Source organism: Mustelus asterias, chromosome 2 (genome assembly GCF_964213995.1).
Source record: "Mustelus asterias chromosome 2, sMusAst1.hap1.1, whole genome shotgun sequence".
Lineage (NCBI taxonomy): Eukaryota > Metazoa > Chordata > Chondrichthyes > Carcharhiniformes > Triakidae > Mustelus > Mustelus asterias.
Genome location: NC_135802.1, coordinates 87,928,810 through 87,944,532, shown reverse-complemented (window position 1 = coordinate 87,944,532; position 15,723 = coordinate 87,928,810). Strand labels below are relative to the sequence as shown.

At 42.0% G+C, this 15,723-nt stretch overlaps 1 protein-coding gene across 6 annotated transcripts in view; it reads left to right on the top strand.

The window, feature by feature from the left end:
- Positions 1-15,723, top strand: part of dgkb (diacylglycerol kinase, beta) — a 679,678-nt gene that overhangs the window by 238,329 nt on the left and 425,626 nt on the right. For 2 of the 6 annotated variants that reach the window (XM_078228146.1, XM_078228127.1), the window contains 3 exons: positions 1,073-1,175; positions 4,040-4,046; positions 4,277-4,298. In XM_078228146.1, coding sequence (XP_078084272.1) covers positions 1,073-1,175; positions 4,040-4,046; positions 4,277-4,298 — 132 coding nt within the window. Of the gene's footprint in view, positions 1-1,072; positions 1,176-4,039; positions 4,047-4,276; positions 4,299-11,227; positions 11,237-15,723 lie in introns of all 6 variants that reach the window. The other 4 variants (XM_078228136.1, XM_078228117.1, XM_078228107.1 and 1 more) reach the window with 2 other exon arrangements.

The window sequence follows — 15,723 nt, the reverse complement described above, 5'->3', positions numbered from 1 at the left end:
TGTTCACCACTAGGGGGAGTCCATCAATTTTCTTCTTAGATTGGTGGCTAACAAGGCCCACATTGTGGGGCCAAAGTGGGTCTTGCCCACCAATCAGCAAACCGGCGGAGAAAACCCATCAGTCCCATGGGGGAGGTCCAAAGGAATCAAATATCCTTCAGGCACTTATATGGCCATCATCAAGCCTCCCCTGCGATTGAGGTCCCCGGCAGCAGACTTCCCACCAAATCAGAGGCCTGCAGTTTTACACGTCACCACTAAGGCCAGTGGAAGTGGTGGCATTGAATCTGCCCCACCAAGGCCCAGAAAAATCATAAAACCCCAGACCAAAGGTGAATGAGGATGGGATAGAAGCCTACACAAGGGTACAGGGGAGAATCAGAGGCAAGGGTAGGGGTTTGGCTTTCAATGGCCTTTCCCCAGGTCACTTAATAAACCACAGAGAGCCCATTAAAGAGGGACCCCCCCACACCTGATAATTTAATGTTAATTAAAAATTAATTTGCATGAAGTGTGCTATGTTAATGTTCTTTAATCTGTTTCAAACTGCACAACTAAACTCCATAAAAAGAAAGAATAAATAATGCATGTGGAAGACTGAAGATACCACTTTTCGGGTGCTCTGTATGCACTTGCTGATCAATCATGTTCTGACCAATTAGCAACATATGAATTTTGGGCTGGGAAGGGAAAGACTTGAGGGCATGTTGAAATACCAAGGAGTATGGGCCAAAGATCGATGCTGGCATTATTAGCAGATGTGTGCTCAACATGTTTGTACGATGTTCCCTGTACAATATTTAAAGGTATTTATGGTCCCGGATTTCCTTGGAGCTGCTACTACTCCATAGCCTCAACGTTGCCAGAAGTGGAGCAGAGATCTTTATAAACAAAAATAGGGGTTATGATGCAGCTCTGGTGAATTTATACTGAAATAGGAGCAACTCTGAAGAAACTCCTGGCCAATGGCGATGCTAAAATAGCAAACTAGTTTCTAAGTTTGTGTATTATTATTTATTTTCAATGCCAAGTTGATTCCAAATATTCAATCGTAATGATTTCTTTTTTGCAGCTCCACAACAAATGTGCTTCCCACGTAAAGCCTGAATGTGATTGTGGACCACTGAAAGACCATATCTTACCACCATCTTCTATTTGTCCCGTCGTACTGGTAAGTTGCTTGTGTTAAAAATTTCTTATGTTCCTCACATGTTCAAAAATTGGTTAGGGTTTTAAAATGTTCAAGTATGTGCAAGATATCAAAGGGCGGCAGTGGTGAGAACCCTCACAACATTTAAGAAGTATTCAGATGAGCATTTGAAATGCCACTACATACAAGGCTATGAGCCAAGTGTTGGAAAATGGGATTATAATAGATAGGTGCTTAATGGCTGGCATGGACATGATGGGCTGAAGGGCCTCTTTCCATGCTGCAAAGCTCTACAATTCTATGGGCGGGCATTTACGCCCTTACTCGGGCGAGACCAGAAACTCCTGCCCGACGTCAATGGAGATTTCTGTTGCCGGGCCCTCGCCCATGCCGATTCCGTGACGGGCAAGGTGGTCGGGTTCTGGTCTTTGACTCTAATCTCTATAATCTGTTTGTATGTTTTAGTGCCAGTTTGTCAGGTTGAACAAAACTACATGACATTCAGGAAAGCGGACAGCATAATACCCTCAGCTATTTTGTTTGGCTGTACAAAATAATCAAAACGCTCAGTATAAAAGCTCCATCACTACCCATTTTCATTAAAGGGTCCCACAATGCCCAAAACCCCTGCATTTTTTAATTCAAGCAGGTTTCCCATATGCATGCTTCATACCCGTGTTTCCAGCAGTTGCCTTGATTTTCTTATACACAAAGTACCTAATCAAGCTTTAGCCTCTTATTTAAGACAGACAGCTCTATAATCTGCCTTCAGAGTGTCATTTACTCACACATATCGAGCCACTTAGTCTTCATTGCACGTCTGAAAAAATTCTTCTTTCCGATTGCACGTCTGTAGTCCTCGTCGCCAGTTTTGGGTGTGTATTGGAGACAAGATACACGAGACAGACTTTGGTTAAAAATGAACAGAGCTTTATTAGTGGTGTGTGATCTCTTCCATGGCTGCTGCTGTTTCTCTTTCTGTTTTCTGCGCTCGGTCTATTGCATCATTTTTAGTGTATACATGAATTGAGCAAAGCTCTGCATGAGCCAATAGGAATAAATAGAAATACGTAACAGCTAGGTGGTGAATTAAGTGCATAAGTGGATAGAACAGGTGAGGGTGGCAGATGGATGAAGTGGAGAAGCAGATAGGTGGGTCGGGGAGTAGTCAGGTCTGGCTGGGACAGGTATTTGGGTGGTTGGATTTAAGTGTTCGGGAGGGGTGGTTGGGTTGGATCAAAGAGTTGGTCAAGGGGTCAGTGGGAGGTGGTCGGGGCGGGGGGTTTGGGGCTCAGTGTGACTGATTGCGGGATCAGTTCTGTAGATACTCAGGAATTATACTTGGAATTTTCTGTCTAACATTTCCTGCTAATAATTCAGATAAGTAAATCGGAACTGTCCTAAGTCTCCAGCTCCACCTCAAGAGTTGGAGATTTCCGCAGAGGGTCCAGGGGCCAGTGGAATTGCCCAGTGAAAGTTGAAACTTGCTGGAAAATTCTCACAAAAAGGTCCACGTGTTGAGACTTTCATCGTCTTCTGGTGTGCATCGTCAGTTGTACATTCAGTCTCAAACAATCCTAAGACTGGAAAATCTAGGCCAATTTCTATTGTTCCTGCCGCAAAATCTATTCACTGACTGTTTGCAACCTTGGTGCCATATTTCACCAGGAGTTGAGTTTCCAACCAGGTATCTGTGCCATCATTAAGATTGTTCACTTCCACCTCCATAATTCTGCTCCTGCCTCAGCTCACTTTTTGCTGAACTCTTCATCCATGTCTTTGTTACCTCTAGACTTGAGTAATTAAACACATTCCTGGTCAGGTTCCTCTTTTCCATTCTCCGCAAACTATTCCAAAACACTGCTCTCATATTCTAACTCGCACCAAGTTCCAATCACCGAATGCCCTTTTGCTCGTTGACCTACATACACACCAGTCCAACTATGACTTAATTTTATTTCTCACTCCGGTTTTCAAATCCCCTCATCTCTCCCTATCTCTGTAAACTCTCCTCGCTCTACAAGCTCAAAGATATCTGCGCTGTTTCAATTCTGGCTACATTGGTATCTCCAATTTTAATCACTCTGACATTGGCGCCCGTCCCTCTTCATCATCATCTGGATGGTAATCTGTCTATGGAATGATTTCAAGCAGCACTTACTTCACACAAAGTGTGGTGCAAACCAGAAACTGTTTTCCCACCTCCCCCAACCTTCCTTAAAACAACTACTCAGGTTTAGTGAATTGAAAATTTCAAAACTGAGATTAATAAGTTTTTGTATTTAGGATCATGGAACCAAAGGAGGGAAAAGAAGCTAAGGTATAGATCAGCTATGATGTAATTGAATGACAGAATAGGCTTGAAGGGCTCAGCTGCCTACTCTTGTACCTTCTCATTATAAAACCCGTCCAGCTTTCATTCCATTAAATTTCATGAGTGGACATCTTTTAAAAGAAGGGCTATCTCCATTCTAGATTATTATTCAGGCAATGAAAATAAAAATTTACCTCGGGGAGTCGAATGTATTTGTTAAGGCAAATGCAGATGTATTTGTTACGGTAAAGCAGGGTGAAATGGCAGGCGGTAATTGGGACAATAACGTACAAAGAACAGTACAACACAGGAACAGGTCCTTCAGCCCTCCAAGCCCATGCCAATCATGATGCCCTAACTAAACTAAAAAAAGCCTTCGGCCCTTACTCGGTACATGCATTATTTATTTACCATTTGGAGGTCAGCCGATCTATCCTGGGTATAAGACTTTGATTCTATATGATTGTAGTTACAGAAACAATTACCACAATTTGAGAAGGGGAATTGTTTCTGATAAAGAATTTGCTCAGCAGTATAGCCGAGCAGCTGGGAGACACAAAACTGAAGCATTACAGTGCCAACGCGAGTATGGGGGAGCCTTTACACCACAAAAGTGTATACACACAGCTCCTTCTAAATGCAGAAATTCAAAATTGTAATGCCAACAATGACTGCAAAGTGACAATAGGAATTAATGTCTTTTAAAGAAGAAGGGAATGAAGAGGGAATATATTTTGTACATATTCTTAATGTTGCTCACACTGAGGTTGAAGGATATACTGTTTTATAACAATAGGGGTATTATTAACAAGTAATGGGGTCAGTTTACAGAAAGTAACTTTGACATTTGGATAAAGTGTGCACTCTGCATGTCATACAGTGAATTATGTTTGGACTGTTGCTGCATTGGGAAGTGCATTAGCTAATATAAGTTCAGTAAAATCCCGATGAATCGAATCCCAGAGAATTCCACAAATTCATGTTAAGTGGAACTTTGTGATAGTCGAGGAGGCCCTTATATTCTTACACAAATGCATTTCTATGTAACCCAATATACCTACAAATATGGGCTATGTCAAAAACAACAGCTTCAAATGTTAAATGAAAACCCAGCGAATGTATGACAAAGAGGGGGATTTTCGGGCCCTTCCCACAAGCTGTATCTTCTGGTCCCACAGAAGGCAACCCCCTATGACGGGTTCCCTGATGGATGAGTCAGCAAAACGCTATAGATCTTGGCGAGGCCGGAAAATCCTGGCGGCAGCCAAAGACCAAAACACACCGTGGAAGGCAGGAAAATCCTGGCCAAAGTCTTTATTTGTTCACACCTTGTGAAAAGGCTGGAACTTTGCACTTGGGGCATCACTCCACGGGGCGGCATGGTGGCACAGTGGTTAGCATTGCTGCCTCACAGAGCCAGGGACCCAGGTTCAATTCCGGCCTCCTTCTGCACTGTAGGGATTCTATCATTGCATCGTTGACTAGGGGAGCAGGTGGGCGGGCTGTTTGAACTGATTGGTCATTGCAGTTGTATGTCAAGTTTAGGCATGTTTAGTTAATCCGGAGGTGTGGAATTTCAGTTTATCACGGGCATCTCTCGATGGGATTGTCTATTCTGTTGGCAGGATTAGTTGATGACTTTGACATGACCAGAATTTTGTATCATTCTAGTTCTACTTGTTGCAATTTCACTGTTGTTGAAATAAAATGCAAACAGCTGCTGAATATTTCTGACTCTGGCTGGGAAATGTATGACTTTGGCTGCAGGAAGTCATCAAAAAGTGAGCAGCTGCGAGACATTTCCCAGCCTTTGTGTTTTTTTTGTGCCTTTTGGTTATTACCAATACTATAAGCCCTTTGGAAAATAGTTCGACCTTCTACATGGTTGGCCATGCGACCGTTTCATTTCACATTGCCAGAAAGAGAGAGAATCTTAAATAGCAACATATTTTAACTGGACTTAGTACTTGGGTTTTTCATATGTAAACTAGCAATGATCTAAATGATTTGTTCTATAAACCGAAGTGTGCCCCTCGTGTTGCCAACACTTTGTGCAGTCCCAGAATGGTAGAAGGAAGCATGTTTGCACAAATATAAGGTCATCGGGAAACTTTAATATTGCCACCTGGATCAGCTTCCTTTTTCTCACAATCAGAATTAATTAATCTAAAGAAAAATGCACAGAGGGAGCTGTCTGATAGCGAACTATGGTGGCATCTTTTCCTTCCCTGCCTGCTTATTTCTTAATTTTCTTGTAATTAATTAGGAGTGATTCATACAGCACTATTGTCATGACTTTATCTTTGCATTTATATCTGGCTTGACTAATAATTAATGGCTCAGTATTTTGTACAACGTCAATGGAACATGTTGCCCTGGAGATATCTCAGTTGCTGTTTTCCTTTCTGTATCTTTGTCCCAGTTAAAATAAAGGCTTAAATATATTAAACATTTAAAAATAAAGTAAGTGTTTGTTCCTTTATTCTTTCAGGAGATGTGGGCACCACTGGCAAGGCCTGCCTTTGTTGCCCATCTGTAGTTACCCCTGGATTGAATGTCAAAGGGCAGTTAAGGGCCAATCACATTGTCATGGGTCTGGAGTCATGGAGGCCAGCCTGGACAGAGGCAGGAGATTCCCTGTCCTAAAGGACATTAGTGAGCTCGAAGAATTTTTATCATTTTGAGAGTTTCATGATCACCATTACTGAAACTGGCTTTCAACTAATTTAATTGGTTCACTAGTGTCCTCCCATCTGGTTCACTAATGTCCTTTTAGGGAAGGAAATCTGACGTCCTTACCTGGTCTGGCCCACTTGTGACTCCAGAGCCACAGTAATGTGGTTGACTCGCAATTGCCCTCCAAGGGCAACTAGGGATGGACAATAGATGCTGGCCAGCAAGTGACGTCCATGTCCCTCGAATGAATTAAAAAAAGATTCCAGCAGCTACTGTAGTGGGATTTGAACCCAATTACCCATTGACATTACCACTACCTCACTGTCTCCCCTAGATTACCTAATGTGGCATTACGACTGCTTTTATTTAGTTGTTGTTTTAATACTATCAGTTCTTATTTTGATGAGGAAACCTCAATCAGAAAAACATTGATTATTGTCCTTCTAATCTTTCTGCTTCTTTCCCGATTTCAAGTTCTTGCTAACAAACTCAATATTCCAGCCTAAGGAACTTCTTTTTCTATTCAGGAGGGGAATTTAAAAAAAAAACCTCATTGTACAATTCTGCATGAAGTATCCGTTAATCTGCTTTAAAAATCTAAAGCAAAAACATTATAAAGGAGGAGGCTTCCAATGCTGACAAGTGAGTCTGTAATAAGGATAATTTTAATGAGCCTCTGAAATACAAAAGCATGCATGTCTTTGGGGGAAATTAACATGACCTATAACAGAATATATTTTTGGCTTGTAATAGTTCACTTTGAGCTGATACAATACACCAGTATCAATGAGAGTATCAGAAGACAGTGTGAGATATTCATGTCCCATTCTGTTCACATTAAATGTGACTTAAAACCTTGATCTCAAAATTTTGTCCAGATTCTTGTGTTGTTTCAGAATGAGCATGCAGACAATTCTGACTATTTTAAAGTACCATTTTAAGTGGTTTTCCTGACAATTGTTTTAAAACTGTTGTGGCCAGATAGACCACAAAGTGGTCTGCTAAGGATAAGTGACCTGCTATAGTAGAATTTGGCTGAGTCCTACTTGCCGAGGCTTATTTTGTTGGGTTCTTGGGTCTTTGCAGAGCAGTCTCCATGGAGACACAATGTAGATTGACCCAAGGCCTCTTGTAGTGTAAGTTGCTGATAACCTCTGTTTAAAAGCTAAAGACACTGCAATCAATGATGGCATCCTAAATTTTCAATTTGCTACACAAACATTAGATACCAGGACCAAACAGCCATCACAGGCATTCCTATGATGAATGGCAGGAAACATATATTTCCATTATTTGATCATTATACTACACGCACCATATGTGGAAGAGAACATTGCATATCACCCTTTACCTCTGGCCAGACACAGGAGCGTTGCACAATTGGGTAGAATCCTGAAAGTGCAACAGAGGGTGATTAAAAATAACACCAGCTCAAATGTTCATGCTTGTTTTTTTAACTGTCCCTCTCTCCTTTCCTTCATCTCTTTATTTTTTGCTCGCTCTTCCTTTTCTTTCCCTTTCCAATTTAATTACAGATGCGTTCCAACAGGCTTTTCTAGAATTACTATATCCCGTCTGCTTAAAAAAATAGATTTCTTTCTCATTAAGAATTAATCGGACTCCTGTAACATATTGGCACAGATTATGTCTGACACAAGGCTATTTGAGAGAACCTATAGCACCTGGCAAGTGTTCTCAGTGCTTCTATTGAAAAATGGTGTCAGCATTTGTTTTTTTCTCTCTAACCATATTTTTGGATGGTTAAACCAAATATTATCCTTTGGAATAGCTAGTTCAGAGTAGCACATTGCATTTGGCACCTATTCCTACTGTGCAATGTTGAATCAGTGCCACAGATGACATCATGCAGATATTATCACTATGGCAACAGTTAAAGTCGGCGTGAACTGTTATCAGGTTCATGCTTTTGTTTTCTCATTTGTAAGTACATTGGCAGCTCTGAGTGAGAGCACTTAAACCACAGTGCAGCTCAGGAGATAGCTCAGCTGTAGTTGGGGAATCAGAGCAACCAAAGAATGACCAGTTGGAGTTGAAGTGAAGGGGCAGCACAGGAATAGAAGCAAATTGCAGTTTTATTGGAGGACTCTAAATGATCTGAAGAACAGGTAATAAGAACCTGTCATGTAAGATTTGTACAGTCACATTCAGATCTTAAGAATTGTCAAGTATTTTATTACCATTCAGCATAACCAATCAATATTGCACATGTCCACAGAAAAATAAGTTTAGAACCAGATTTGTCAAACAGATTCAAAACAAAAAAAAGACTAAGGCCAGAATGTTACGGCCATTCATGCTGCAGTGAACGGAGATTTGACTGGGCACCAAATTCTCCGACCTTGCTGCAGCAGGAGTGTGCAGTGAAGAGCTGGTACGTTCGCGCCCTAAGAGATGGCTTGAAAGAGGTCATTTAAAATCAAGTGTAAAGTATTTACCTGGAAATCCATGTGATCCTATCTCTCTGACCTATTGCCTTAGGCCGGCTGATATTGGTGTGGTGCAGTGTGCTCCTAGGGCCTACAATTGAGAGCAACTCAGTTACTGGTGAATAAGTCACGCCCTCTTTTTCTTATGGCACTACCTGCTATAAATCGGATACGTTCAAAGGTTGATGAGGCCAATGGGGGTTTTGGGGGTAGGTGGTGGTGGTGAGGGGTTGGTAGTCAGGCCTTGGCTGGGGGCATTGCTGAGTCCCGTGCAAGTGGGGTAGTCGGGGGTTGTAAGGCAACGGGAGTCCTATTGGGGGGTTGGTACGGTTCTGTACTATAATTATTCAGAAGTTCGAAGTCGTTTAATTCTCCTGACTTTTTCTGGGTAACTATATAGCCCATTTAGAACCATCTGAAGTTTGTGATTTAAATCACAGTTTCAAAGGTTTCCCAGTACAGGATAATTGCCCATCAGAGATTTGCACTGCCTAGGCAGTTGCTGTGCAGTCGTTACCTGGGGTGAGGGGTTCCTTAGTGCATCATTTGGGTATAAGCAGTTACACTACACTGGAGCTCAGAAGTTATGGCCCAACATTTACCATAATTGTTAAATTAGTAGAAGACCATCAGGTTAACGAGATACCTCTGACCCAGCTAAGGGGAAAGAATCATTGACTCACCCTTGCATTTACCTTGAAAGGTACTCAAGCGAGTGAAACAATTCTAAAAATCCAGTGCATTCTTTCTATATTTATAGACCCATAGCTTCCTGGCTCCCAAGCGTCTGATTTGAGGGTACCCCAAAGATGCAGCAACTGCCCAGAAATGCAAGCCGACCCTGAACAATTGTGCTGGGCTGGGAACCTCCCAACAAAGCAAATTAAATCTCTAACCTCCGATACTTATGCAATTGTTACCCTCATAGTTACTTTACAAAAGTTGGAAGAAATAAAATTACTTCTAACTTCAATATAAATATTTTAAATACCAAGACAAATCACTGCACAGGACACCCCAACCATAACAACCCCCCACCCCCCGCACACTCCTGAACCCCCTAGGGGACTTCTCCATCCCCTCCCACCTGCAAAGGATTCCCATCTCCTCCTTACACGCCCCTCCCACCGACTTGACCCAATCCTCACTCCCTCCCAACCTGGCTGGACCTCTCCCCCCAAGACCTGATTTCCATCCCAAACAGACCCAACCCACCCCTGGCAAGCCAACCTGACCCACCTGGATCTGAACCAACCCCCCAACAGTTCCAGTGCCCACCTCCACGTCCAGCCCCACTTCCGCCTTCCCGATGTCCATAGCCCCAATGTCTGATGCCCCCTCCAGCAATCCCATCTATTTACTATAGACACTTACCTTCTCCATGGCCTGTTATTTTCAATTGGACCTTTAAACTTGCTTTATGGCAGCAAGTGCTGTAAAAGGGGGCATTCCCCCCCTTTGCTGTGATTCTTCTGGACTCCGATTATTGACCCAGGGACCCATGTGCAGCTTGGATCTCATCCAGCCTGAGTAAGGATGGTCGGGCAAGACAGACACTGAAGAAATGTAGCGCAGGTTGATTGCCACTCTGGGGAAGTTATGGCTCCTGTTTCTTCTTTTGCATAATTAATTTCTTATTACAGTTAGAATTAATGTTAATTTCTAGAAAATATCCGCAGAACCATAGCAAAGTTACTTGACAGAAAGAGGCCATTCAGTCCATCATGTCTGCACCAGCCAATAGAGAACAAAGAAATTAGCCGTTCATTTTAATCCCACTTCCCAGCGCCTGGCCCCTAGCCTTGCAGGTTACAGCACTTCAGATGCGGATCCAGGTATCTTTTAACTGAGTTGAGCATTTCAGCCTTAACCACCGACTTATGCAGTGAATTCTAGAAGATCACCACCCTCTGGGTGAAAAGATTTTTCCTCATGTCCCCTCTAATCCTTCGACCAATCACCTTAAAGCTATGCCCCCTGATAATTGACCCCTCAACTCGGGGAATCAAGTCTTTCCTGTTTACCCTAGCTCAACCCCCCCACAATTTTGTACGCTTCAATTTCGTCATCTCTTAGCCTCCACTGTTTGAAGAACATAAGAAATAGGAGCAGGAGTAGGCCATCTAGCCCCTCGAGCCTGCCCTGCCATTCAATAAGATCATGGCTGATCTGATAGTGGTTTAGTTCCACTTACCCGCCCGCTCCCCATAACCCTCAATTCCCTTATTGATCAGAAATCTATCTACCTGTGACTTAAACATATTTAATGAGGTAGCCTCCACTCCAGACATTCATTACCCTCTGAGAGAAGAAGTTCCTCCTCAACTCTGTCCTAAACTGACTCCCCCTTATTTTGAGGCTGTGTCCTCTAGTTCTTGTTTCCTTTCTAAGTGGAAAGAATCTCTCTGCCTCTACCCTGTCTAGCCCCTTCATTATCTTATATGTCTCTATAAGATCTCCCCTCAGCCTTCTAAACTCCAACGAGTACAGGCCCAATCTACTCAAACTCTCCTCATAAGCTAAGCCCCTCATCTCCGGTATCAACCTGGTGAACCTTCTCTGTACTCCCTCCAAGGCCAATACATCCTTCCACAAATAAGGGGACCAAAATTGCACACACTACTCCAGTTGCGGCCTCAGCAGTACCTTGTACAATTGCAGCAAGACCTCCCTGCTTTTATACTCCATCCCCTTCGCGATAAAGGCCAACATTCCATTTGCCTTCTTGATTACCTGCTGCACCTGCAAACTGAGTTTTTGCGATTCATGAACAAGGACCCCCAGGTCCCTCTGCATAATAGCATGTTGTAATTTTTCACCATTTAAATAATAGTCCATTTTACTATTATTCCTTCCAAAGTGGATAACCTCACACTTGTCAACGTTATACTCCATCTGCCAGATCCTCGCCCACTCACTTAGCCTATCCAAATCTCTCTGCAGACTTTCTGCATCCTCCACGCAATTCGCTTTCCCACTCACCTTTGTACCATCCACAAACTTTGTTACCCTACACTCGGTCCCCTCCTCCAGATCGTCTATGTATATGGTAAACAGTTGAGGCGCCAGCACCGATCCCTGCGGCATGCCACTGGTCACCAACTGCCATCCAGAAAAGCGCCCATTTATTCCAACTCTCTGCTTCCTGTTAGATAGCCAATCCCCAATCCACGCTAACACTTTACCCCCAACTCCATGTACCTTAATCTTCTGCAGCAACCTTTTGTGAGCACCTTATCAAATGCCTTCTGGAAATCCAAAAACACCACATCCACCGGTTCCCCTCTGTCAACCGCACTCCTTACATCTTCATAAAAATCCAGTAAATTTGTCAAACACGACTTTCCCTTCATGAATCCATGCTGCATCTGCTTGATCGAACCATTTTTTTTCCAGGTGTCCTGAAGGAAAAACAACCCCAGCCTATCCAATCTCTCCTCATGGCTACAATTTTCAAGCTCTGGCAACATTCTTGTCAATCTCCTCTGCACTCTCTCCAAAGCAATTATGTCCTTCCTGTGATGTGGTGACCAGAACTGTACACAAAACACAAGCTGTGGCCGAACCAACATTTTATATAGTTCCATCGTTATATCCCTGCTTTTGTATTCAATAACTCGCCTCGTAAAGGAAAGCATTTCATATATTTTCTGGAGCACCTTGTCCACCTGTCCTGCCACCTTCAAGGACCTGTGCACATGCACTCCAAAGCTTCTCACTTCCTCAGCCCATCTTAATATATTCCCATTTTATTGAGTATTCCCTTGCTTTGTTTGCCTTCCCCAAATGCCTCTCACTTTTCTGGACTGAATTCCTTTTGCCATTTCTCCGCCCACATAACCAACCCTTTGACATGGTTCTGGAGTGAACAGTTATCCTCTTCACTATTAACTTCCTGGCCAATTTTAGTATCATCGGCAAATTTCCCAATCATGTCACCCACCTTTGTGCCTAAATCATTAACATATACAACAAAGAGCAAGGGCCCCAACACTAAGCCCTTTGTAACACCGCGAAAGGCCGTTTTCCATTCACAAAAACATCCATTGACCAAAGTCATTTATTATGAGCTGTATTAACCTTTTTAGTTAAAATTAACCCTTTTTGATCTTTTATGCTCTTTTATGCTCTTTTTCATCGGAAAATAAAGTTTTTAACATTACAACACCTCATTGTGACATGATTTCTTCACAGTGCACAAACACCAGCTTGGACCAGTTGTGCAAAAAACAAAGGTTACTTTTATAAGATTCTTGCAATCTCCAAAAGGTTTCAGCAATTGGAGTGTTTCAAGTTAGGATCATAAAATCCGACAGAGCAGAAGGAATTCATTCAGCCCATCGAGTCTGTACCGACCACAATCCCACCCAGGCCCTATCCCCATAATCCCATGCATTTATCCTAGCTAGTCCTCCTGACACTAAGGGGCAATTTAGCATGATCAATCCACCTAACCCAGATATCTTTGGACTGTGGGAGGAAACTAGAGCAACCGGAGGAAACCCACGCAAACACAGGGAGAACGTGCAAACTCCACACAGATAGTGACCCAAGCCGGGAATCGAACCTGGGTCCCTGGTGCTATGAGGCAGCAGTGCTAACCACTGTGCCACCGTGCCGCCAAGTTCCAGAAGTTATTCAAAGGGTCTTGTGTTATTGCATGATGACTTCTTCTGATCTTTATTTAACATATTTTTATTTCCATAGTTTTATGTAATGCTCATAAATCTACAATTGGGGAAATTCAGTTGACAATTTTTGATGAGGATTTGAAGCGGCTGAGTTATTTTCTCCCGTGTCAGTAGGGAAATGTCAAGCCAAATGGATTTGTTCACTCTTCATAAAAGTGTTGAAAACAGGACAAGTGTTCTGCTACATAAGAAGACAGAAATAGACGGTGACTATTTGCCCTGAGGATACATCATATTATAACTGTATTGTTGATGTGAAATGATTTTACTTCAGACTGATACTGCAATTATAGCGCAAATGTAGTCTGAATCCAGAGTCTGGGCCCAGACAGTCACTTCACATTCAGAGAGCTTTAAATTCAAGAACTACTTATGCTGAAACAGAAGCAAATTTAGGAACAAGTTAATTGAAAGATACTGATCATTCATGTGTTTGTGTCTCCAAAAGCTAAATGTGATGAGAAAAAAGGCATAGCATCACAGAATTGTATTAGCTGAGTTATGTGAATGGAGATCTCTGTTTCAATTCCTGTCTGCACTTGAGTTGGTCGATGTTGACTGCAGTAGCAGCAGCAGAATTAGAACTATTCCCACTTCCCTGGCTCAAAGAAGGGAAACTCAACCAGATTTCACAAACTAGTGATTACAACTGGAATGATAGCCCACCATTAACTTCCATTCGCTGACCACTCTCTCACAGGCAGAGTGGCCACTTTGGCGATGAAGCATAATCAGTGACCATACACTGCACTCCAACAGAAGGTAAGAGGACAAGAGGAGAATGTTTGACAATAAATACCTCTACTAAAACAAAGAAAAATGAGGTCATTCACACACAGATGAGGTGTGAAAAGGTTCAAAGATGTTTTCATATTTAACATGGGTTAATTGTGACTGGTTGGGATGCTGTAACCTAGATACAATAATCAGTGACATTAAGCTATATTATGACCTGAAACATGATAAATTACATAGAAATGAATGGGGAATGGAGCAGTGTTTTGGAATTCTATGATAATGAGTAGGTTTCGAATGTAAAACATTATCATAATAAGCAGGTTTCTCTGTACTTGAAACCCTAACTCCACAGAAATTACCAGGTCTTGGTACTTAATGTTACATCCATTAATGCAATAATGTTTCAATTAATTCAGGTTGACTGAATAATTGTGCGTTATAAGTTGATTTCTAATGAGGGCACATTTAGTGAGAAGGTTTTGTATAGTTCTGATATCCTGTGGGTAATTATATTGTAATTATATAGTAAAAAGAAAGTAACTATTATCTGCTGGTGCTGTTAGTTGGACTTAATTAACAATTGGAGACACCTAATCATAAATCCTAATGAGTATGACTGGCAGTTATTCAGTGACTCTTAATCACACTGGAATACACAGCGAGAAAACAAGTCTTGAATTGCAAGCTTTGCTTTTGGAGGGAGCATACATTCTGTTAGTTTCCGTGAGCATGATTTCAAAACATATACTTATCTGCCTTCCATAGCTTTTCCAAACCTTTGCAATATTATTCGGAATAATTATCTAACACACCTGTTGAGAAAAAGTGCTTCTCACTTGCAACAGTACTGATCATAGCAGCAATTGCTTAAAATAAATATAGATGTCAATGAAAAATTGAGTTTATATCCAAATGTGCTATTTCTTTCTTCCTTCCCTCATCTGAGGAGCATGTAAACCTGGAAGCAAATGGTTGACCTGTGACTGGCGTAACTAGGTAACCTGGCTATAACCAGCGTCAATTGAACTGGCAGGTACCCTGCATATCTAATTTTAACTTAGTTGGCAGCCTCAACTGTTACCAACTAAAGTCTGTTCGCAGTGACATTTTAAATGAAATGAGTATGTAAGTATTGTGAATTACATTTCATCTTGGATCCTGAAAATAGGATGAAAAGTGATTATAAGAAGCAATAACATAATAACAGTGTGAATAACAGAACAGCTTCATTAATGTACAATACGACAACATGAATTAGCACTTGTGTAGTACGCGTCACAAAAAGAAATGTTCGTGAAGCTGCAAAAGCCAGGCTGGCTGAACCTCCATCACAGTACTCACATGATTTAATACTTCTGGTGCGGAGCTTCACATGAAGGGAATGATAACGATGGTCAGAAAATCAAGCAATGAGTTTTCCATATTTGAACTCCTGGACATCCCTGTGCATGAATCTCCACACCCTATGAATTCGGCTGGACAGAAAGACGGAGGCAGTAGGTCGGATTTTCCCATCACGAGGCAAAGCCGAATTGTATCAGATGAGCAAATAAAGGTGTGAGGGGCTCGAGCCTTGAATTCCTGTCCCCCCATTTCTAGCGCAGCCATTTTCATCACTGAGGGAAAGGGGGCACGTCACGAGCTGGCAGATACACTTGGTGAGGGAAGTTGGTAAAGATTGTTAAAGCAGTCATTTTACTATTTTGA